The sequence below is a fragment of the Lynx canadensis genome, chromosome C1 (assembly GCF_007474595.2).
Source record: "Lynx canadensis isolate LIC74 chromosome C1, mLynCan4.pri.v2, whole genome shotgun sequence".
NCBI classification, from domain to species: Eukaryota; Metazoa; Chordata; class Mammalia; order Carnivora; family Felidae; genus Lynx; species Lynx canadensis.
In genome coordinates, this window is record NC_044310.1 from 183,130,129 (window position 1) to 183,156,169 (window position 26,041).

The window sequence follows — 26,041 nt, forward strand, 5'->3', positions numbered from 1 at the left end:
GGGACCACCAGCCTCCCTACAGGCTAACGAGCCAGAAGTGCTGTCAACGTTTGAAGAACACAGGCCACCGCTCTCTCCAGAACACTGAGCCACTGGCTTCACACTTTAGATTTCCAGATACAGGTGGCCAGAGAAACCTTTACTGCTGAATATTTGCTGATCTCATCCACGGTTAGTAAAACGGTGGCCTGCAGGCCAGATTTGGCCCACAGACATGTTTTCTTTGGCCTCAACAATGTTGGATCGCTTTTTGGAACCAATATTTAACAATTTAGAGATTTCCTGTATTTTCTCTTAAAAACGTAGGAAGTCTGGGCCACACTGGGCCCGCGTTCCTGCATACCAACACTCAGAGCTGAGTGGGTCAGCGTGCTTCTATTAGTTATGAGACTGGAGTTTGCCATCCCAGCCTCCTTGTTCCCAGCAGTTTCTGATTTAGGTCTAATTTAGAAAGTGCTCAGATCTCTAAGCCAACAAAACATCTCAGGTTTTTATCCCCATATCAATTCTTCATTAAAAAAAAGAAAAAAGAAAAAAGTCAAGCAACATATATGTAAGTGACGGAAAACACACAAAAATCTAGAAGCTTAAAAGGCTGGGCTATATAGTCTGTATTCCTAATGTTCTAGGGAATCTGACATGATAGAATCAAGCTGAGGAAAACTTAAGGTATTAAATTTATCACTCAAGGCTCTTTACACTTTTTTTAATGTTTATTTTTTGAGAGACAGAGACAGAGCATGACTGGGAGAGTAGCAGAGAGAGAGGGAGACACAGAATCAGAAGCAGGCTGCAGGCTCTGAGCTGTCAGCACAGAGCGTGACACGGGGCTCAAACTTACAGACCGTGAAATCACGACCTGAGCCGAAGTCGGATACTTAACCAACTGAGCCACCCAGGTACCCCTGACTCAAGGCTCTTTAGGTAGAGCCATATTGCACCCTTCTGGGTGGATGCAAAACATATGTTCTATTTTTAAAAGAAATAGTGCAAACTTCCAGTTATAAAACAAATAAGTCATGGGGATGTAACTATAGTTAATAACACTGTATTGCATATTTGAAAGTTGCTAAGACAACAGATCTTAAAAATTCTTACGACAAGAAAAAAAACATTGTAACTATGTGAGGTGATGGATGTTAACTAGACTTACAGTGATCATTTTAACAGAAAGAAACATTGCAGGGAGCCTGGGTGTCTCAGTGGGTTGAGCGTCTGACTCTGTCATGATCCCAGGGTCGTGCGATGGAGCCCGGCTTAAGATTCTCTCTCTCTCTCTCTCTCTCTCTCTCTCTCCCTCTGCACCCCTGCCCCAGCTTGCACTCACTTGTGTACTCTCTAATAAAAAATAAAGAAATAGTGCAACACCCCTAAACAAATGGACACTGAATGCATATTACAAGCTTACTATTGGTAATTCGTCTTATTTCTTTTTACAAAATTCATCATACGTTGTTGGTACAGTTCTTTTTTCTCACTTGGATCTTGAGACTAGCAGGCCACCTCACCCAAGTTAACGCTTATAGTTAAAAACAAAAGCTTTAATGGTTGTCTCCCCTTTTTTCACTGTAAGTCCCCTACCAACGTAAGCTTAACGTTCACCTCGCGATTTATTCTATTATATTCACATATCATCCCTTTCTATGTTGGAATTGGAGAGGACAAGCAAAACATGCCAATATTCTTGGGCTAAATCCTATTAGAGGAAATAATAAACATTAATAGCTTGACAAAACCATTTTGTTGTAGAAAATAGATGGATTAAAATAATCAACTTGGGAACAACCCAACTATAAAAAAAAACATTTTTGAAACTAGTGGAACAAAATAAAATTGAAAATGCACTGGGTATTAGAAGATAAGGAATTATTGTTGATTTTGTTTGGTATGATCATGGTTGTGTGTGCATGAGTGCACATGTGTGTATTCATAACTGTTACTGATACTTTAAAAAAGAAATAAACACCATGGGTTTGCTATCATGTGGGACTTAAAAATCTTGGAATTGTAGTCCTTCACAGTTGTAAGAGACTTTAAACATCACCTAGTCCAGGAGGTGAAGGAGGTTTCATTTTAAAGGCTAACTCCAACTTAATAGTGCTGTCCTGAGAAGAAATTTTGGTCTTTAAGACTCAAAGAAAAAGAAATGCCACAAACCATTAGCAAGGTCAGCTCAGGGCACATGAGAGGAGACTGGGGCCATGTGCTACAATTAGTCTCCTTTAGAACCACTTAGAACCACCAGTCTAGTGGTCTTTCAGGGAGCTTACTACTTATTATTAAGTCAGCTCATTATTTCTTTAGACAGCTCTGTCCATTAAGTTATTTCTTCTATTTCGAGCTGTATATCCATTCGGTAGCTTACAACCACCGACATAATGGTAAGTCTAGTTCCATTTTAACTTGACAGCATTTGAACTATTTGAGACCTCAAATTCTCCTGTTCTTCCCAGATCTAAAACATCACCAGCTTCTTCAGCCCCTCCTCGCGTGGCATGGTTCCCTCCTGGTCTTTACCACTCACCAATGACAGGCACTAATTATCTCTGTACCCATTCCAGCATGGCACAGTGGAACGGTCTGTTGGTGTCACGTTGTCATAGCATAATCCTAAAAATGACTGTATTACATTCAAATTTGGTTTTCAGGCTCTATGCATTCATTTTGAATTCAGATGCTCTACTTTGAATTCTAGCTCAATTTGTTAGTCTGATAAAGCCTTCTAAAATCTTTCTAGTTGTCAACTACATGTGGGTCAATTTAAATGAATTTCTCAGAGTGTACAACTTGCCTTCCCACATTTCCTGACCCTGGCAGGCCACCAGCCAGAGAATCCACAAAAAGGACTTCCTGGTCCTTCAGTGGCTCCTCAAATCCACCTACAGATTTGCAATCTAACAAAGAAAACTTTTAATCTTACAACTGAGACCTGAGGGACACTAACCAAGCCAGACACTATTTGACAATGTACCCCCTCATTGGCAGATAGGAAAAACAGGCCACCACAAATTGGCTTAACATAACTAATAAAGCAAGGTTTAGTCATTCATTCAACATGTGCTCCAAGGACTGAAGTAGGAAATTGAGGAAAAGTGAATGAATGACATAGCAACCATGTCATCAAGCTCATAGTCTCTCAAAACTAAATAGCTCAAGTAAAGTGATCAGTGAGAGACAAGGAGCTATGGGAGGTGAGAGAAGAGGTAGGTTTCTTTGACTGGGTTGGGAGGTGGCAGAAAAGGCAGCAAAAAGGAAACGAGAATTAGGACAACTCAATGGAAGAAGCAATAGGTCTGGAAAGGCAGATGGGATGGGAACAGTGGAGAAATGAGAAAATAAATACCAATGGGTTGAATAACTTTGTTCAGTTCACACATAGGGTCCATGAATACTGCCAGTGGGAAATCAAGATAAGAAAAACACAGAGAGGCAAAGCTGAATGAGACTGCTTCCCATATCAGGAGCCCCTAATCAAGGGATATTCATACCAAAGAACAGGTGACCAATCAAAAGACACAGGAAGGTGGGAAAGAAAAGAGAAGGCAAAAAAAAAAAAAAAATCAGAACCTAGGACAAAAAAGAAAACTTAAGTGAATTAATACGGTAAAGAGAGAAAAGCAAAGGGTGAGAAGAGAAGAAGACAAATATTGTCCTCCCACTAACAGGAGGCTCCTCCGTTATTTATTTCCCTTCCTTGCCATTTAAATGTACTGGTTAGTGGCCTCTCTTCCCTCCTGAAGTAAAGCTGCAGACTTAGATCCCTAATCCTTATTTGTCTTCCATCTCCATATGCCCTTCATTAACAATCACTCTCCCTAAACTGCCTAATCCACCCCTAGCAAAACAGTCAACACGACTGATCCCCAAGCAGTGTTGGCCAAAGAAAAGCATGGCATTACGAGAACAACTCACTGTCTCCAACGTACCTGATAAGAGAGCAGGGAATCAAGTGAGGTTCTTTACACTCACCCGAGGGAAGGGAAAGGGGGATATGAAGAGAGGGTCTACAGAAGTGACAATGGAGGAAAGGGACCAGGACCCAAGGAGCCACACCATCACTGGAAGGAGGTCAGGCATTCATTCATTTATTGCTCTTCCTCCCTCTACCCCACCCTTCCCTGATGCAGGGCATCCAAAAGCCCACACACACAACCTCTGCAACAGCATCCCTTCGGTGTCAATTTGCCACATCACTTCATCAGTCCCTCATGATTAACCCAGACCCCTAACAGTGTCCTGCATTTTCCCTTTCAAAATATATGTCAATAAGATTCCACATTTGTTGGCTTCTCTGCCATGTCACAAGCCCATGAGGGAGAGAGCAATCTCACTGCTATATCCCTAGCACTCAGCACTGGGTCCGAACTCAGTCAGTTACTGTTGAATGAGTAAGGCACCGCAAAGACAAGTAAGTGTTATCCCTTGAGTTCCCTAAAATTCTGTAGTACCAAAAACTGATGTGGCCAAGATTGCTAACTATTCATGTTCTCCAACCTTTTGGGACACAGCTATACTAATTTCCCAACCTCCCTTGTGGTTCAGTGTGGCATGGGACTGAGTTCTGGTCAATGGGCTGTGTGCTCAAGTGATTATGCCACTTCCAAGATCACCCATAAGAATCGTCCTGTGCTTTGCCTCCATGCTCTTTTTTCCCTTCTGACTGCCTGGACTGAAGATGAATCCCTTGGGTGACCTTGGAAGCTATGTGTTGATACCTAGGACCCTCTGTGGAAAAGAGCCACCTCTCTGATCTGTTCATAAGAGAACTAAACTTGTCTCATATCTGAGCAATTATATATTTAGAAGTCTATGTGTTACAGCAGTTAACCTATCTAATTCAGTAACACAATTAGGTTACAACTGAAGTTAAGCCTTCTTAACCTTTAACAGCCAGCAAGTGTTTGCCACTTTCCGAAGGAGAAATAAAGGCCATTCAGAGGGCAGTGCAACCTTTCTTGATATGAACAGAAGCTTGGTTTGCTCATAATCATCAGGAAAAGATAGTAACTAACCTTACCTTGGGCTTGCCTGGGCTTGGGCCAGAGCCACAAAATAAGCTAGGCAAATTCCGGTGATGTCAGAACACTGGACAGTCAGCTTGCTGGCCTCGGCTCCTCTCAGAAGGATGGGTCACGCCCCATAGGCTCTGGACAAATGCCTGACTGCCTTCTCAAGTAGTTTGGCCCTGGCCTCATCGGTGCTTACCTTGCAAAATGTCATAAAACATTGCCCTGTTGTTTTCAGTGCCAGCTGGGGAGAAGCTGCCAGCAGCTTTTTCAGAAAGCCACACCAATCTGCACTGCCACAGAACAAGGGCTGTACCAAATGACTCTCCCAAATGAAGCATTCAGCCGACTGGACAGAGATTCGACCTCAGACATAATTCATTTCCCTGTAGCAAAGCTCTTCTTCTGCAGATGTGTTTGACTCTTTCTGTCGTTTCCACCTAACGCTAGAGACTTCAAAGAGAGCCCCTCTCCCTGATGGACTACAGCACTGAGGTAATTGACTTACATTAAGAGAATTAGTGGCATGGACTGCATGTAATTGCTTGTTCAATCTAGGTCTAGGAAACTATTACAAGGGTAAATCATTGACTAACTCTTTTCACTTTTCTTCATTGAAGCTTTGTTTATTTCAGGAACTTCCAGATCCAACCGTTCTGAATCTTCTGGGGGCCACAGACCCCTTTACAAATACTATGAAATGTCTTTACTCTTTCACAGAAAAAAATACACGTCCATAAGCGCACACATGTATTACATATGATTTCAGGGTACCCGATTTACCCACTGGTCCCAGGTTCATGGACCCTCTAGTGCAGAGGTCAGCATACTTCCCCTCTGAACAGCCAGATAGTAAATATCTTTGACCTTCTGGGCCACGTACAGTCTCTGTCATCAATTACTACCCAACTCTGCTGCTACAGTGTGAAAGCCGTCATGGCTGTGCCCCAAGAGAACTTGATTTATAGACATGGAAATCTGAATATCATATAATCTTCGTGTGTCACAAATAATTGTTCTTCTTTTCATTTCTTCCCCCAGCCATTTAAAAAATGAAAACCATTCTTAGCTGGTAGCCTGTACAAAAATAGGTGATGAACCATAGTTTGTCAATCCCTGTGGCAGAGCATGGGTTCTGGATGTAAAAATATGTCTTTATTTTTACTAACTTCCGATGGAAACTTCACATTTCCTTCCATTGTGAATGTAGGAAGCAATTCTCAGTAGTGTCAACAGTAACTGTGACTTGGTCACCAGCAGAAACCACAGGTATGTTCCTACCACATTAGAGTGGTCACAGACAACACAAAATATTGAGCACGCTCCTCACTATTCTTCAGTTATGCTCATTATTAGATCTTCCATTGTATCTTGCTATTTAAATGTACTGACAGAGAAGCACATATATTATTCTATCACAGATTTGATATTGAATATTTTGATAACTGTATTTGCATATGACCGACTTCCATTCTAACCATATATATTTTATTTTGTGGACTTAAAAAGAGAATTCTGAGCAGCAGCCCAGAGCTCTCACCAGATACCAAAGAGGTCCATAGCACAGAAAGGTTAAGAGGGCCTGAGCAGGCGAAACCATAGCATCTCTTACCAGAGCATTCACGTCTTCGGTTTTGTGGATGAGCATCCGTATCTCCTCTGGATCACCACTGAAGATTGCTTGGACCAGGGGTGGCTGTAAACACAGGAGAATTTGAATTAGAACTATACTTAAACACATTTAACTGCATTCAGATGCAGATGGCTATAAGAGGCGTTCCCCAAAAGTTGATTCAACAATAATCAATTGGCAGACAAAGATGAATATGGCTCAGACTCACCCACACTAGAAGTCTGGTGGGGGAGATAGCTGCATAGAGAAATAACTATAATGCAATTTGAAAGCCGTAACAGATAGTCACATCCAACCTGGGGCTATGAGTATGACATGAAAATCACCCATAATTGAAGACGTCCTTGAAACACACTTAAATTTCCCAGCAAGGAAATTACCAAATCTGCAGTTTTGAGCATACAGTCCCCTATAGTTCCCGACCTCTCATTAGACAATGTACCCTGGTTACCCTCAGACAATTCCATTTCTAGAGGATGTTAATGGCCATGTTTCTGGCCTCGTGAACACTTCTTTTCAATGTTTGGAAAGCCTTTGAAATCATTCTCAAACGCTTCCCAGAGCTTAGCCAACACTAAAGGTACTGAGTGTTTCAGATGTGATTATATCCCTACTACCTGTTCAAAGTAAGTGGTATAATGGTGGGGTGGGGATCATGAAGGGGGATATTACCAAGCACTTATTATTGAACTCACCCACATTAAACAAGACCTGACACAGAGAAAAGGGATTTATAAAGAGTGATGAAAACAGAACTGAAAGAGAAACTTGCTCTGCTTGGAGGGCAGGTAGGGTGAAGAGAAGAGTATATCTAGAAAAGCCTCATGGAAGGCACTATAATGAACGAGCATGAGTTTGCAAACCGGGAAGGAAAGACATTCCAGGCACAGGGATCAGGGTGTGCAAAGGTGTGCACATGCAAAGAACCTGATATCTCAGAAATGCTGCCATCAATCTGGTGACCAGAGAGTGGGTAAAAGAAGAAAAGTGGTGTGCTCTGGGGTTGATGCTGGGCTCGCCCCACGTGAAAAAGAATCCTGTTCAAAGCCAGCTCCACCACTTGCCAGCCATGTGCTGAGCCCACATCCCGTGTGTAACCTGGGGGTGAGCATGATCTTTGCTGTCCAAGCCCTCATAGGATTGCTATTAGGAACAAATGAGATAATACATGGAAAACCCTCTGTAACCATACTACCCTACACGAATAACAGATGTTCTTACTAATAAATGCTTGGGGCACCTGGGTAGCTCAGTTGGTTAAGCATGTGACTCTTGATGTAGGCTCAGTGATGATCTCACGGTTCGTGAGATGGAGCCTCTCATTGGATCCTGCGATGACAGCATGAAGCCTGCTTGAGATTCTCTCTCTCTCTCTCTCTCTCTCTCTCTCTCTGCTTCTCCCTTTCTCTCTCTCAAAATAAATAAATATTTTTAAACAAGAAATGCTTAACAACGCTACTGTAGAATATCTGACCATTATTTTTAAACTTTAAAAACTTTGGCAATTACATATTCTCTCTCTCTCTCTCTCTCTCTCTCTGTCTCTCTCTCTCTCTCTCTCTCTCACACACACACACACACACACACACACACACACACACACACACCTTTCGGAAATACTTTACAGTAGTTCATGTCAGCAATAAGATGACAGCAGTTCCCCAGATGTGTCTGACCATAAGAGTTATCTGAGATGCTTGTTAAAACAATATTCCAAGATCCCTTCCTTGGAGATTCTGACTTAGTCTATCTGGGGTGGAAACATGTGAATCTACTTTTAATAAAATGCTCACTTAACTCTTAGAACACTGGCCTAAGGTAAAATCATCAGCATCATCTGCCTCAACGTCTCCCTGTGCTATCTAAATGAGAATCCCAGTCCTCATTACCCCTATAAATTTTCTTTTCTCTTTTGCTACCCTCCTGTTGCCTTTCTTACAGGTTCCGGTGGTGTTTTGTGTTATTGGGGGGAGGCAATAATATAAGTATTATCAGTAGAATATAGTAAGACTCCTTGAGGAAACACTATATTTAAAAACATTTTTTAATGTTTATTTTTTGAGAGAGACAGAGACAGAGTGTGAGCGGGGGAGGGGCAGACAGAGAGGGAGACACAGAATCTGAAGCAGGCTTCAAGCGCTGAGCTGTCAGCACAAAGCCCAATGCAGGACTCTAACCCACGAACCTTAAAGTCATGACCTGAGCCAAAGTCTGATGCTTAACTAACTGAGCCACCCAGGCTCCCCAAAAGAAACACTATATTTAAAATGTCAAGTTACAGATAAGTATTTCAATATGCCAGGAATTTTTCCACAGTTTTTCCCCTGCTATAAAAGTTTCCAGCAAGTGGACAGATAGATGTATCCTTCTTTTGTCCCAAATACCCTCAATTCCACCTTCTTGCTAAGGTAAATGATTCAAAGATAGTTTCTTAAATTGCCGACAATTAAGTAACTGGAAAGAAGTCTTGAAAAGAAAGCAAGTTTTCTACCAGTTTGGTGTTAGCTGGTTGATCTGCCCAAAGACAAGGAGATCCATCCACTTGCTTGCTGACCACTGCTAACCAAGTCTCCAGCTCAGTTGCCCCACGGCAAGGACCCTATTTCATATAAAACAGTCAGACACAAACTCAGGATTTCAACAACAATGCTAAATCTTGTTTATCTGTTCTATAATTCTCTGCTGTGCTCATAGTCAAATGCTTGTGTGCACTTTTCTGTCTTTTTGAACCTGAAGAGAAAACAAATAAGAAACCTAACAGCCATATGACTTAGATGACAAGCAGGGGCAGAGTCTGACAAGACTTTAGTGTTAAATCAACAGTGATAAATTAACAGGTTAGAACCAACCCATCCCCATAAACTATCTATCACTGGTCACTTCAAGGAAACAGCTAGTTAAGCAAAGCCTCAGGTCACTCATGAGAGCCAGGAATGCACATAGGTTTTGTGTTGTTTCAGTGCTCACACTTCTCAAGAAAGACAAGAGCTCCAAGCTAGGGCAGGAATCCCAAGGAAAGTCTCCCTGACAAAGCTGCCAGACAAGGATGCCAGCACAGTCCTTCAGCAGGGAGCTCCCCAAACACCTCCAGGACCAGTCACTGAGGCTGTTTTGAAGGGTGTCATCAATGCACAGAATTCCCAGCAGAGAATGGCGTGTACACCCGCCCTACACCTCTGGGCCTGGCTCTGCTAAAAGCTGCTTTACAGAGTATTGTCAATGCACAGAATTTCTAGCATCCATTTGAAAGAAGCAACTCTTCCAGTGCTGCAGTCACATGTATACATACATATACACACATGTACATGCATACATTCGCACATATCCATACATAGCATATCTACACTGATGCATGTATATACAGAGATACGTGTTGATTCACATACAAATCCCTCACACTGCCTGTGGAAGGGAAAAGTTCCTGTTCCCCAAAGCCCAGAGTCTTGCTGGATGGACATCTCTAGCCCCAGTGGGGCCATATCCACTGTGACATCACTGTCTTCACAACTGGGAATCTGAGCATCATGTGATTCCAAATCAGAACTTCATAGGTACATGCTGTGTTAGTCAGAAGCTGTGTGTTTGCTTAGATGTAATTCTTGAACTAAATTACTGTGGTTCTTGAGCAAATAGCATTGAAAAAAACAAAAACATTATGAGCGTGTGTGTGTGTGTGTGTGTGTGTGTGTGTGTGTGTGTGTGTGTGTGTTTCTCCAGCCTCTCAAATAAGGCATGCCCGGAGAGCACTCTGGCATTCCTTTTTGTTGGGATTTTTAATCCAATCCTGCTGTTTTATTTTTCCCTAGGTAAACACTTACCCTGAGAATATTTGGAAAAAATACACATCTAAATACTATCTCCATTACATGATCTTAAGAAAGGGGGAATACCCTAAATATTTTTGCTCATAAGTATCAAGTATTTATACTCTATTGACCAGTAATTTGGCAATCACTATATCTGTTGTAGTGTTACCCTTGACCTTGATAAGACTTAAGCAAAGTCTCACCTGCAAAAGGACAGAGTCCTAAGCCTTGGTATGTATTAGTATTTCTTTCGGACAATTCATACACTTCAACACTAGCATATACAAAATATTAGTGCTCTGTGTGCATTAGGGTGTGAAGTTGAATAAATATAAACTCATAACAAGGGTCAAACTTGGGAAAAACAAATAGTGGCAGGAAAAAAGGGGATTCTGATGCCATGAAACCATTAGCTATCATAACCTAAAAAAAATTAAATGCTTTTTTAAAAAATATTTATTTGTTTTGAAAGGGAACGTGTGAGCGGGGGAGGGGCAGAGAGAGAGACGGAGACAGAGAATCCCAAGCAGTCTCCATGCTGTCAGCACAGAGCCCAATGCTGGGCTCGATCCCATGACCCATGAGATCATGACCTAAGCTGAAATCAAGAGTCAGACACTTAACCAACTGAACTACACAGGTGCCCCCAAAAAACAAAATTCTTGAGAGGTATGCAATAAGTTCAGTGTCAATTACTAAAATTTCCTCAGCATGTGTAGGAAGTGTATACTGATGGTGATTTGTCATGTGCTGTGGATACTGGCACAGTACCACACATAGATTCAGAAGGCAGAAGCGTACCTCCTGGGCCTACTTTACCAATGGCGCAAGTGGGATTCAATATTCAGATGGGACCTGTCCTTGTCTTCTAACATCCCCAACTATCAGCACCCTACCACTACGACCAGAAGCGTAGACAGCTGCCATCTAGAAATGACCATCTGCCAGGCTGATGACATTGGACCCCTCTAAGACAGAAGTCAGAGCAGAAAGATCCCTTGGATTTAGCAGCCATTTAAAATCATGCAGCTTACCTTGCCAACACTAGGAACTGAAAATTCATCATAAAAAGCTACTATCTCTACCCACATCCCCTATCAGCCCATCCAATGCAATATTTTTTATTTTATTGTCAGCCTTCAAAAATAAATTGGGAAAATATTTGATTTCCAAAAATAAGACGCTACATCAAAAGTGTATTGATAACAGTATTTCCAAACTTTGAAGTAGAGTTACAATTCCACTAGGGGGAGCAAGATGGTAATTTGTTACCTGGGAGATAACAGTAACTGTTCAGGTTGTGCAATTAAGACAAGGTAGCTGGAAGATCCACTTTGTCAAGACCTAAGAGAACTCAAGCTTCCGAGAGACAGAGAGAGAGAGAGAGAGAGAGAGAGAGAGAGAGAGAGAGAGAGAGAGCGAGCTCAGTAAAGAGTAAACACATATGCTACACACATACCAAAACAAAAAACAAAAAAAGCTTTCCTACTGATCCCTGAGGGTCCAGGTTTAGGAAATCATAATGCAATCTAAAACTCAGGAGTTAAAGTATCATTTTCATCACTTAAAAACTCAATTCAACTATTCTTCAATTCCACTTTTAAAAAGTACTACTAGAAGTATCAGACAAGCAATTAAAGAGTAAAGCCCATCGTGGGTTTTATGAAGAGAGTGTAGCTGCTTTAGAGTACCTGCTCCGTCTTGTAACGAGATTGTAGGTCCCCCCTCCCAAATCCCTAATGAAACCACCAATTGGATTTTTGCTAAAACCCTGTATAGTGTACTTCACATTCCCTTTGTTGGAGCCGCATGTTCTTTACTAATGAATTGGCTTTGGAAGATATGCAGGGTGATAGAAGCTGTCACGTAGCATCTGTGTAACTACTGTCAATGGTAAGAAGTCTAAGAAGATGCTCCAGCACTTTGATACAAATTCCTGGCATACTGCTTGTCTTTTTTTGGTTAGACTGGGTAATGAACGATTCCACATCTGAAAGAAAACATCTTACATTCTAATCAGGAGTGGATGTGGGGAATTAATCAATAGCCAAGAAGAAAAACAATGATATTCTTAAACATCTGTCCATACTTGAGTATTCTGAGTACAGTATGTCATTAAAGCAAGATAGGAGCATGTTATTAGTGGCTATTAGCTGATGCAGCAATAATCTAGCCATATGAAACCATCAACTTATATGAACATGCTGAAACACTTCATTAGGTAACAACTGGTTTTTCTATGAGGCAGTGCTTGCATTTTTACAAAAGGATAATAAAAATTTGTTCGAGTCACTAGATTTAATGGACAAAACTTGTTAGCTCTATTCATGTGGGTCCTGCTGTGTGATCTGCTGAAAGGATGCCATTAAGTGCTTCCTGAATATAGATCACTCCTTATTTGGGAAGAAGTTCACTCTATCACAGAAAAATAATGATGATCATAAAGTCAAAATCTGTTTCCCTTAAGAACTGTACAAAACATACTGAGTCCCCATAAACATTTTTTTAAAAGCAGGACTTCATATCTGAAAACGTCTCCTACAGGCTATGCTACAGAGTAAATGCCTATAATATTTCCAATTACCTATAATTATTATTAAAAACAAAAAGGACAAAATTCTAAGTATCAGTAATACCCTCTATGTAGCTATTTATTTACTCTATACTTACCAGAGAAGAACAATTACATTTAGTCAGAAAATGAAGAAATTATCTAACCTCTTCCAAAGTGAAAACAGTAATAGGTATGGACTATGGGGTAGCTATTCAAGGGCCAATTACTCAGTCTTTAAAACATTCATCCTTTGTTGTACCTTCCTTTCCTGACATCCTCCATGGCTATTTCTCTACCCTTTAATACTGCTGATTAGCACCTTCACCAGAGGATAGTTCACCCAAGGAAAAAAGAAACCCAGGCATGTGAACTTTGCTACCAGTTAGTCGCAAAAGATTAAGTAAAAGGAAGTGATGAAACAACGTACCAGTTAAATTGAAATCTGGAGGCGATGTTGATTTTACAGACCTGAGATCTCACTCTCTTTTTCTTCCACAGTAGGGAGATTAACATATGATATCATATTGACTTGGAATTAAATCCTAGCCATAATTTCCTCATTAATAAAATGGGGTTACCATAGCCATTTCATAAGACGTGTTTGAGAAATGGCCTAATGTATGTAGACACGTAGTGTGCAGTCAGTTAAAATAGTGATTAGTGTTGCCATTGAATTGACAAGCTCAAAAACATTCATAGACAAGTATATTTATGTTCATCCTACAAAAGGAAAAATAAGGGATCTAAAGAGATTTCCCAAAAAATACAGAGCAAGTAAATCAAGTTAGGATCATAAGCCATTCATACTACCTCTAGAGTAGATAGGCCCATCATACCGGGAGAGAAGCTTTTACAAGCCGGAGAGCAAAAATCAAGCTGAGCCTGACTTGGTCTTTGTTACACTGGGCAACCTCAAAAAATGTTGCACAACTTCTCTGTACTCCAAGGTCTGATCTATTGTGCCAAAATAATAGCAACTCACCTTAAAAAAACATCATCCCCCTTTGACTAATCAAAGGGTGCCACATGTTCATACCCATTGGATGGGACATGAAATCATAATTTCACTATTTAAGGTTACCATTAATGTGTACAGTTATACTTTTCCTTTACGATCTCCTGATGGTCATAAAGAGACTGATTCCCTGGTTGGAGCTCTCGGCGGGGGGCGGGGGGTGGAATGATTTACCTGGTAGTCGCAAAGTTGAGACTAGAATTTAGTTTTCCTGATTCTCCAGGATCATCACTTTCTCTCACATGTCATTTTAATAGAATACAATAGAATACAATATAGTATAATGAATATACAATAAATATATGTAATTCAGGATTCAAAATTCAGCCTTAGTTTCAGGGTACTTCCCATGGAGAATTATTATATACTTCATGGCTCACTAAGGAAAGATGTCACTATATATATACATATATATATATACATATACACACACACACACATATCGTTTCTATATATGTGTGTATATCTATACTCTGTATGCATGTACATAGTGACTATATATGTGTATATATTTCTAGATATAGTTACTCTCAACAAACTAACAATAAAACAATCTTGCCAAAAGATGCAAAACAAAGAGGTACAATATATTTTAAAGCAGGGGCTCAGTGCGAGTTTGAGTTAGGAACACAGAGAAGGTAGGTGTTAACCTAGATTTTGAAGAATTAACAAAGGAGTAATCCTTCTTCATGTTGAGGAATAGCCAATGAAGAGGTTAGAAAAGTAAATAACTGGGGTGCCTGGGTGGCTCAGTCGGTTGGGTGTCCGACTTCAGCTCAGGTCATAATCTCACAGCTAGTGAGTTTGAGCCCCGTGTCGGGCTCTGTGCTGACAGCTCAGAGCCCAGAGCCTGCTTCAGATTCTGTGTCTCCCTCTCTCTCTCTCTCTAACCTCCTCCACTCATGCTCTGTCTCTCTCTGTCTCAAAAATAAATAAACATTTAAAAAAATGTTTAAAAAGTTAAGTAAATTGGGGCGCCTGGGTGGCTCAGTCGGTTGAGCATCCGACTTCAGCTCAGGTCACGATCTCGCGATCTCGCGGTCCGTGAGTTCGAGCCCCGCGTCGGGCTCTGGGCTGATGGCTCAGAGCCTGGAGCCTGCTTCTGATTCTGTGTCTCCCTCTCTCTCTGCCCCTCCCCCGTTCATGCTCTGTCTCTCTCTGTCTCAAAAATAAATAAACGTTAAAAAAAAATGTTTTTTAAGTTAAGTAAATAACTGGGTGGGGGGAGCGTCGTGCCAGCAGAAGGAGTTTTAACCCAACCTTGAGGGGAAACAGGAACTAGGGTCTTGAGCAAGAGAACAGCACAGAGTTTTTGCAAACATTTAATCTATCCATTACATGCACCAGGCATGGGAGAAAAGAAGGGAGCCAGAGAACACAGTCAGAAGACTATTGCCACAATCTAAGGCATCACAGGAAAGAACTTTCCAATCTTCCTATGTCTCCCTCTCTGCTACTTACAGGGCCGTAGTGGAAACAACAGATACTGTTGTCAGTTCTTTGATGCCGCTCTATTCCTGGATGCAGGTTTGGCTCAGCATCTTGGCCACTTTCCTTCACTCTTTATATATAGCCCAAATCTGCTGCCCCTGAGACACTAATGTTTCCAGGTGAAATTGAGGTTACTTCCTTCAGTTCCTGGAACACTTCCATTTTTCCCCACAGAACCTCTGCTGAAGTCAGTTCTGTTTTGTCAGACTTGTCACTTGATCCCTGAATTTAAATCACAGCATTTCAAAAATAGGCCACTTCCATAAAGAGAAAAGCAAAACAAAACAAGGCAGGCATATTTTGCCAAATGCCATATTTTTATTGGGATTTGCTGCCAACCACCCACATCTTTTTTCAGTCTGTCTAACTTTCAAACAACTTGAGATCAAATCAAAACTTTAGCTAAGTTAATTTAATTAGTGTTCGGGAGTTAACTTTTAAAGAAAGTTAATTTAAACAAGAGCACAATGGATCCGAGAGGTTAGTTAATAGAAAATACTTAGATGAGTGTAATTTTAGTAAAATGAAAAGAACAGCAATATCTTTCTACAACAGTTTCCTGTTTTGAAAAATTGTTACAGAGGTTTTGTTTCCTATCTTAGTTTTGGTTACATTCTTTGTATAACTCTATTTTCTAGCATATTGAATTCAGATGGTTTCAAAAAAGAAGGGTGATTTGATAACGTTAATCAGTATAAGCTGTTTTAGTGATCTCTGTGGAAAAAAATTATACAGCCAGATGATTTTCAGGGTAATAAGTGTATTGAGTGTAATTTCTTTGTTCAGATACAGAAAGTGGCTCTCTGTTTAGAATGGATCATACAACATTACTTTTTATTAATATCTGGTATGCATCTCCCTTATCATAATTAGGGCAATGATAAAATAGGATTCCCAAAGAAAAAATATGATAGAAGATGATTTATAACTACAGTAATATTTTCTCATGATCTAGAGTAATAATTTTTGAGGAATATTAGAAATTGGGAAGCTAAGCAAAGCAACTTAAAAGTAACAACGACAAGCAGTGCCTGGGTGGCTCCGCTGGTTATGTGTCAGCCTCTTGAACTCTGCTCAGGTTGTGATCTCGTGGTTCGTGAGATCAAGCCCCGTGTCAGGCTCTGCATTGAGTGTGGAGCCTGCTTGGGATTCTCTCTCTCTGCCCCTTCCCCCTCTCATGCTCTCTCTCTCTCAAAATAAATAAATAAAGGCTTAAAAAAAATAACAGCAAAATCAATGCATAGAAATAAAAGGCACTCACCAGGAAGGTGGCAATTTCTTGAGAAATTAAGAGGGATAGAATGACCATATATGAGGTATAGAGATTAACTCAATCACATGAAGTCATTCATGATTCGGGCAAACTCCAAATTGGGTTTGTCTAAAATTTGTTAGAACCGGGATTCTTTCAAAGGCCACTTTTTGCCCAGTTAAGTCATTCTAAAGTTCATAAGAACTTCCCCTTAAGGATTCCCCTTAAACTTTCTCCTTCCTCTCCTTAGTTTTTTGTCTTTGAATTCCTTATGCGTTCCTTAGAAAGGGAGAAAACTGTCATACTCCACTGCCTCACCCCAGGGAGCCAGGTGAGAAATTAGGGAAATGTGTGAAACTGGGTCACCTTCCTGGCCCTGCCTATTCAAACCACTTGCAAATCTAAGGCAAGGTGTTGACCAGCACCTCTATTAGTCTCTGCCTGAGATGACTGGAGGGTTCCCTTCTGCCCACAAGACCAGGAAAGTCTCACAAGGAATGCAAATCTATTAGGTATTCTGCCCATTTCCCCATCCAATGTCCTGGCAAGGGAAGGGCATTCAGTAACAGATATCAAAGGGAAATGATAAGGCAGCAGGAAGAGAGGAGTCCAAAAGGCTGAAAAACATTAGATAATATAAAATGGGAAATTTTGCAAAAAAAAAAAAAAAAAAAAAAAAGGACAGTCACATCACACTTCCTTGCAAAAACACCAACCCAGTTCATTTTCCCTTTATTTCTCTACACAGCACCCTGCCATCAAGACATAAAAGTTATGGTTTTTTTTTTAATTAATCTGGTATATTTCAGGCAACAACCACATTCAACTCAATCCAATAAATATAGATTAAACCAGGGGCCTGCATGGCTAAGTCAGTTAAGTGTCTGACTCTTGGTTTCGGCTCAGGTCATGATCTCATGATCTGTGGGATCAAGTCCCATATGGGGCTCTGCACTGGCAGTGCATAGCCTGCTTGGGATTCTTTCCCTCCCTCCCTCTCTGTCTCCCACCCCCACTTATGCTATCTCTGTCTCTCTCAGAATAAAGTTTTTAAATTTGTTTTAATGTTTTGATTTATTTTTGAGACAGAGAGAGACAGAGCATGAGCAGGGGAGGGGCAGAGACAGAGGGATACACAGAATCCGAAGCAAGCTCCAGGCTCTGAGCTGTCAGCACAGAGACCAACGTGGGGCTTGAACTCATGGACTGTGAGATCATGACCTAAGCCGAAGTCAGATGCTTAACTGACTGAACCACCCAGGAGCCCCATAAATAAACTTTTTAAAAAAAAGATTGATTAAACCTCAGAAATCTACTGAGCTTAAGAAATTCAGACACTGAGATGTTATAGTCAGTCTTCCCTTGAAAGAGTTACCGAGATGTAGAATGAAATATATGAGTATATAACTTGGATGTAAGGGAAACAGCATAGAAGTACATGAAGAAGGGAGAGTGATCACATCTGGTGTCCTGAAAGATGCAGCCTTTGAAATGAATATTGAACCTTATAAAGGATTTAAATAGGAAGAAATAGAACAGGAAGTGAGTGCTCCTACCTCAGAGGAATGTGAGCAGATGCGGGAAGACCAAACATGCACAGGGACAGTTTCATTTGGCTGCAGCATGAGAGAAGGGAGGTGAACTGAGCAGTAGACAATGATCATATTACAGAAGGCTTTGAATGCCAGGCTAAGAAATTGAGACTCTCTTCTCTAGCACTGGGGAGCCATGCATGGTTTTTGAGCAGGAGAGTGACCTAAATGGTACGCTTCAGAACAATCTGTGGAAATAATGGCCTGCGTGATGAACTGGAATTAAAAACTAGAGTGATACAATAAGTTAGGTGACTTTAACAACAGTCTAGATGGGAGGTCCTGGGGATGGAGTGCCCCTCCATTGTGAGAGAAGCATTCTGCTGGTGGCCAAGATGCGGATCTAGAAAGTCAGTGAACTATGCCCACCCTGAATGCAGCAAGAGCTAGCCCACTCAGGCATGGCTGTCTACATTCAGAAAGACTCTCACCAGCTTCCTCTGTGGGAGGCAGGGAGCCGCCCCAACCATCAGCCAAGGAGCACCGGAAGTTCTGCAGCATTTACTTTTTTTTTTACTTTTCCACTTGTGCAAGGCCCTCCCATTGCTTACTCGGTTCAGTTCTGCCCTGGGACAGGAAGCTCCCAGGGAGCAAACGTCAGTTAGCATCCTGCATCTGAACAACCTGCTACTTCTCTCCCCACCCCACCACAGAAACCATAACATCAGGGCTTTCGGTTTGGGTGCCACCTTTATAGTCTAGGTTTTGGTAAAAAGAAAACTTATCTTCATGTCATGAGCTGAAAACAGACAAAACTTAATCCACGTTATCTTTATTTCCCAACTCTAAAATTTAGTCAAGAAGATAAAACTCTTTTCTTTTTTCAATCATACAAAGTTTGAAAAACAGAAAGAAGTATTAGGGAAAGGGACTTTCTAATGCACGAAAACCTCTACCCATTTTCTCTTTCTCTTATGTTTGCAGGGTTTTAATCTTAGAAGTTGTCCCATTGCAACAATACAAAAACAAGGTAAAGAAAAAACTTAGTAACCTCTCCTAATGTTAGCAGCCTAATGTGTATCCTTCCACATCTTATGTTCCTGCTGATATATAAAAATACAAGTATAGATGTAGGAGGTTACAATGTTATCACAAAAGTACGATTTACTCTTTCTTGCTATTTGTAAAATAATAATATATTGAGGCCATCCCCCAGGTCAGTAGTTATAGGATTAACACATTTCTTTCAATAGCTATATCATATTCCATATCATGGATATGTCACAATGTATTTTATTATTCCCCTTTGGATGAACATTCAGGTTGTTTCTAGTTTGTGCTGCAACAAACTAGCTTCTGTCAGTGTCTATCCTTACCAGTGCATTTCACAGAAAAGTGCTACCAGAGCTGAAGGCGTTTTCTGAATACCTACTATATGCTGTTTTTATAAAATATACAATAGAAATGTGTGACATAGTCCCTTCCTCAGAGCATGCCAAATATAGCTGGGGACATAAGCCTAACCCACACAAAACAATTAAACTGTGCAAGACAGGACCGAACCGTGTTCCATACACTTTACGCAAACGGATGCCAAGTTTTCCTTCCACATGGTGACAGACTGGAGAGATAGTTCGGAGGTCCTTTTAGCCTTAACATTCTAGGGGCTTTCTTGGATTCAGGAAAGGGGGAAACAAGAAGAGCTAAGAAGTCAGTGGTCTGTGTGTGTTCAAGCCTGGCAGGACTTGCACAAGGCCAGAAAATGGTTTAGATCCATGGAGAAAAAAAAATTGTATTTTGGAGTGACAAATGAGCCATCTTTATGACTTTAGACACATATATGCTTGGAGAATGACAATAAGCAGTTCCTTCTCCAAGTCATTGCAATTCCAAACAGCCTCTCTGATATTCTTCCCACCCCCACCCAGCCTCCACTTAAAGACATAGAAGAATCCAAAGCTTAACTGCCACAAAGCATTATACTAATGCAGATTTAAAATGCATTACTTCCAGCCAGCAAAAACTTAAAAATACTCCCCAAATTTCTTCCCCCCCCCCCGTCCTTCCCATGCCCAACCTACCCCTGCTAACACACACACACACACACACACACACACACACACACACACACCCCACACTTTTTCTGTGCCCTTTAAACAACAGCAGTCATTTATAGTGTTCCTGTCCATCTGGAAAATAACACGAATAACATGGAATAAAGTAATAATAAAGTCTGAGTGATTTAATTCAACCAAAACCTGAGCTTTTTGGAGAATCAAAAACTCTGTTAAAAAGGTTGGTATTGATAAACTAGCCACTACAGCATTGGTCTTTCACTCTACCTTGCAATGCTATGTTTGCAACTTACCAAGTCCATTTAAATATAAACCATGTTTAATGACATGTTTTACATTTCATCATACTGGAAACAGGATTTGAGAGCTCACTGTTTATGCCAGATATGTGTTATGCCTCAATAATGTATATAAGTAGCTCTATGAGAAAGTTCTGAAAATGAATTACACGTAAGAAATTAGGCATGTGTTTTTTATCTCAAAGATTTGAGATTTAAAAGTTGTATGTAATTTTTAGGGGCGCCTGGGTGGCTCAGTCAGTTGAGCATTGGGCTCCTGATTTCGGCTCAGGTCATGATTTCACAGTCCAGGCTGGAGCTTGCTTGAGATTCTCTCTGTCTGTTTGTCTCTGTCTCTGTCTCTGTCTCTCTCTTCCTCTGCTCCTTCCTGCTCATGCTCACTCGCACGCTGCCTCAAAAGAAAAAATTATTTTAAAAAAAGTTGTAGGTAATTTTCAATCAAAGTTGGCACCACAAGGAAGTCTATGATTCTCTTTTTTTTCCCACCAAACTTTATTCGGAAAAAAGCCACTGATGGGTCCAGGTGATGGTAAGCTCACTCGGAGAGAAAAGCAAGGCCATCAAGCATGGTTCATGTCTAAAATTAGCTTTCAGTGTATTTTCTAAACTTTAGGAAAACAAGATTTATTCCCAGGATGTTAACTTGAATGCCAAGTTCAAACACATAATCTTGATAGTCTTATTGCAGAAAATAAGGGCTTTTAATAAGGAGAAGGAATAACTGACTTTCAGTAAAACCTAATTTACTATGTGTTTTTATTTAGCAGTAGGAAAAAAAAAAAAAAAAAAGATAAAAGCCCTTGACCTCTGCTGTACCATTCCAACCACAAAGGTGACTGAGGTCTGCGATCGGGTCCAGAGTCGTGAGGCCTCCTTGTGACCTGACTGAGCATAACTGATGTGCCTCCTTTCTTGGTGTCTCCACGCTCCATTCTCCGCACCAGCCTCCTCGCGACATCAGCTCTAAATGGTATGGAGACTCCACTAGTGTCTTTGCAGGTCAAGTCTAGATTTGGGAATCGGCAACATGCACCGAACATCAAAGCACTTAGCAACTGTTACCCAGTCAACACACAACATTCCAGCAGTTTAAAATGCACAATAAGATCATGGTTCCTTTGAGATCATAGTCCCATTGTCCTAAGTAAGGGGGATTTTTGGCTGCCTTTCCTCCTCCCAGGGCTAGAATTGGGGGCTCGGCCAAAGGCAGTAAAACCAGGGTCTCGTGGGACAGAAGCAGCCTGCCTGGACGTGTTGAGACCTGTTCTCTCTTCTAGAGTGCTCTAAATACAGTTGGCATGTGCAACCACATTTCTCCTCTTGAATCATGAACAATCTAAAATGTCAAAAGGAGGCCAATGGGGGAAGTGGAGAGAAATTATCTGAGGAGTCAAGAGACCTGGGTTTACACTAGCCTTGGTGAGTTGGTATTAGATAGCTATGGCAAATAACAAAGTTAGCAGAAACCTGTTGCCTCACCAGAAAAGATGAGTTCAAAACTACCAACTCCCTGAGGACGAGAAGGGGAAGACCAGATTTTTTGAGGAAAAAAGCCCACCGATGATTTTGACGCAGTAAGTTAGAGATGGCAATCCCAGCACACAAGCACTTGAAAAGGCTTTCCAGGCAACTGAGTATGCTCCTCAAACATGCCATACCGAATGTGGTCCTGCATATCAACACTAGAAACATTACACTTTGACCCTATAATCTCACTTCAAGGAAGCTATCCTACAGAAATAACTAGGTATACAGACAACTCTTATAGAGAGGTATTCATAGCAACAATATTTATGACAGTACAAATCAGAAAGGAACCAATGTCAAAGTTAAGTACATTATTAAATAAGTTATAATACATGAATCCACAAAAGCTATAAAAGGGCCAACAGGTACATGAAAGATGCTCAATGTCATTAGTCATTAGAGAAATGCAAATCAAAACCATGAAGATATTTCATGTTCATGGATTAGAAGTCATACTGTCAAAATGTCCACATTACAAAGCAGTCTATAGTTTCGATGCAACCCCTATCAAAATACCAAAACCACAATGAGATGCCGCTTCAGACACACTAGGATGGCTAACATGAAACAAAACAAAGACTAAGTGTTGGCGAGAACACGGAGAAATTAGAACATTACTGATGACAGCGTCAAGCGGTGTAGCCACTGCGGAAATGGTTTGGCATTTCCTCCCTTAGTCAAACGTGGAATGACCCAAGATTCCAGTCCTAGGTGAACACGCAGAAGAATCGAAAATGAGTGTTCAAACGTAGAACACAAATCTTCATAGCAGCATTATTCCAGCAGCCAAAAGGTACAAGTAACCCAAATGTCCATCAGCTGATGGATAAATAAATGTGGCATAAACATGTAAGGAACACTATTCAGCCAAGAAAAGGACTGACGTCTAGTGGCACACGTGACAACACAGATGAAACTTAAAAACATTATGCTACATGAAAGGAGCCACCGAAGTCACAAAGAGGCCATGCATCATATGGCTCCATTTATGTGCAATATTCAGGTTAAGCAAATTCATCAAGACAGTAAAGAGATTAGTGGTTACCGGGGATTGAAAGGGGGGGGGATGGGGAGTGAGTGGGGTTTCCCTTTGGGGTGATGAAAATGTTCTGGAAGTTAGGTTGTGGTGACGGCTGCACAACCTCATAAATGTACTAAACGCCACCAAACTATGCACTTTACAATGGTTAAAATGGTAAATTTCATGTTGATTATTTTACCAAAATTTTTTAAAGTTACAATCATAAAGCGGAATATTTTAGTTATTAAAATTGATCTTTTAAGGGAGTTTAATAAGATGTAGAAAATGTGGAAAGAGTGTGTGAAACTACTTATAGTGTGACCCCAGCTTCATAGTATATAAATACACACAGAAAAACAAGGAGTGAAAAGGAAATTTCTAAAAATGCTGAACAGGGTTATCAATAGATACGCTTTTCGTCTTATATTTTTCTGAATTTTCCCAAATTTTCTATATTATTTTTATTGTTAAAATATTAAATTATAATTCAATATTGTTTTATAATTATAAAAATAAAGAATTCTTTTTAAAGGTGAGACCAGGGCAGGGGGTGGGGGGGACCTTGGTGGCTCAGTCGGTTAAGCATCCGACTCTTGGTTTCAGCTCAGGTCACGATCTCACGGTTTTGTGGGTTCAAGCCCGGCATCCAGTTCTTTGCTGGCAGCTCAGAACCTGCTTGGGATTCTCTCTCTCTCCCTGCCCCTCCCCCACTCACGCGCTCGCTCTCTCTCTCTCTCTCTCTCTCTCAAAATAAATAAATAAACTTAAAACAATAAATAATACAAAAATAAAAGATGAGATCAGATGACACTTTGGGACACAGATGGGAAAAAGATAACAAGAATAATGGAAGGTCTAAAAAACATATGATGTCATGATGTAAACAGCAGGAGCTAGACAGCATTATGGAATGGTTAAGACTGCAACACTGGGGAGAATTTATGTCCCATCCAAAGCTGGAATTGTGGCTCCAGATTCTTTGGAGTTTTCAAGAAATGCCGCAGCTCCGGACGGTTCAGTGAAATGCCCTGGGTTTTAAACCTTGGCAACTTATTCAATACTTTTCAAACCACAGGCCAAACAAAACACATCTGTGGACTGGATGTAGCCCACAGGCGCCAGTTAGCAAACTCAAGTTTATAGGAACAGGAATGTTTAGCCTGGAAAAGAAAAACCTTTGAACAGAGATAGTAACTTCAAATATCTACAGAAAGGTTATGTGCAAGATGGTGTGGACTTAATCCATTTGTCTCTAGAAGGCAGAACCAACCTAAAGGCTAGGTGTGGGCGAGAAGCAGAATAATGCCTAGTAAATAAGGGAGTGGTTTCTATTAGAGCAGCCGTCAAATAAACAGGGACTTCAAAAATGCATGGAGGTGCCCATCCTTGAGGTGTTCCAGCGAAGACTACAGAGACTTCTGCTTAAGTCAGAAGTTGGACTAGGTCAAAGGCTCCCCATCATGGGGGAGTATCAGAAACTTGAAAAACAAAACCCACAGATTTTTGGACCCTATCCCAGAACCATGGGGTGAGGCCTAGGAGTATGTATTTTTCAGAAGAGTCTCAGCTGCCTGGCAGGTGGCTCAGAAACACTGCACTGAACCTCTGAATCTGTACTGGAATTCTATTATTCTAATCCACGGTTCTACCTAGCTGGCAGACAAGGGAAGGAAAGACTGAAGAAAGAAAGAACAATTTACTGGAACTCATTGTGGCTCTGTGCTAAATGCCTTCTTTATGTCATCTCCCTGAATTTTCACAACAACCACATGAGGTCAGAAGCAATGTCCTCCATCCCACTTCCCAGAAAGAGAAACTGAGGCTTGTAGATTTGAGTATGGCCCAAGGTCATTGCCACCACTGAGAAGATCTTTCTGGCTCCAAATCACACACTAGTTCAACTATTCTGCATCGCCCTCCTCTGACCCATTTGACAAATATCTCAAGTGGCCCTGATGAGCCAGGCACTACACTAGGTGGAGGGGATTCAACAATGATTAAGATACAGTCCCTGGCCTTGAGAGGCTTTGGAATCTAGTGAGGAGAGCAGAAAAGTAAGCAATTACATTACAGTGAAAACTAGGAGGTCACACAGGAGGAGCATCCAATCTAGCCTTGCGTTATCAGGGAAGGTTTCTGGGAGGAGAGAACGTCAAAGCCAGGGCTCTAAGGTGACAAGGGAAAAGGGACTTCAGGCTGAGGGTGCAACATCTACAGGCCCGGAGGCCAGAGGGAGCCTAATGTGTAAGGAAATGTGAGAAATTCAGGGTGGCTGGAGAATGGGAAGCAAGACATGGGCCTGGCAAGGTAGGCAGGACAGAGCCCCAAGCACTCATGTGCCACACTAAGACTGCCATTTATCCTAAGAGAAACAGGAAGAGTTGAGGCTTAACCCAAAGGAGTAACTCTTCAGAATCACATTTTATGAGGATCAGACTGGCTATAGTGTGGAAATGGATTGGCAAGGCAGGGTCCACGTGGAAGGTTGGGGCAGAGAATTTCAGTGAAAAGGTGATGGTCACCCACACAAAAATGGTGGCAGGGAAGATGCTGTGAAGCAAAGATGATGTTTCTTCCATCCTCCCTTCCTTCGTTTCTCCCTCCCTCCCTCCCTTCCTTACTTCTCATGGTAAATAATACTACAGAGCCCTGGCTATCTACTGGCCATTCTGCTTGGGCAAAAAGAAACCTAGTCCTTGCCATCATGGAGTCTGTCCTCTGCTAGGCAATAGATGTTTGTGGAAAGTACTTTCAAAAGTATTAAATAATAGACAAAAAGCACACTGGTTGGTTAGATTGCCAAGAATAACACAGATGGTAAAGGATGTTA

At 41.1% G+C, this 26,041-nt stretch overlaps 1 protein-coding gene across 4 annotated transcripts in view; it reads right to left on the minus strand.

Annotated features, from left to right (window-relative positions):
• The window catches only part of ANKRD44 (ankyrin repeat domain 44), a 325,303-nt gene that overhangs the window by 200,459 nt on the left and 98,803 nt on the right, over nucleotides 1-26,041 (minus strand). For all 4 annotated transcript variants that reach the window (XM_030326794.1, XM_030326793.1, XM_030326795.1 and 1 more), the window contains exon 2: nucleotides 6,619-6,702. In XM_030326794.1, the coding sequence (XP_030182654.1) occupies nucleotides 6,619-6,702 (84 nt within the window). The remainder of the gene's footprint in view (nucleotides 1-6,618; nucleotides 6,703-26,041) is intronic.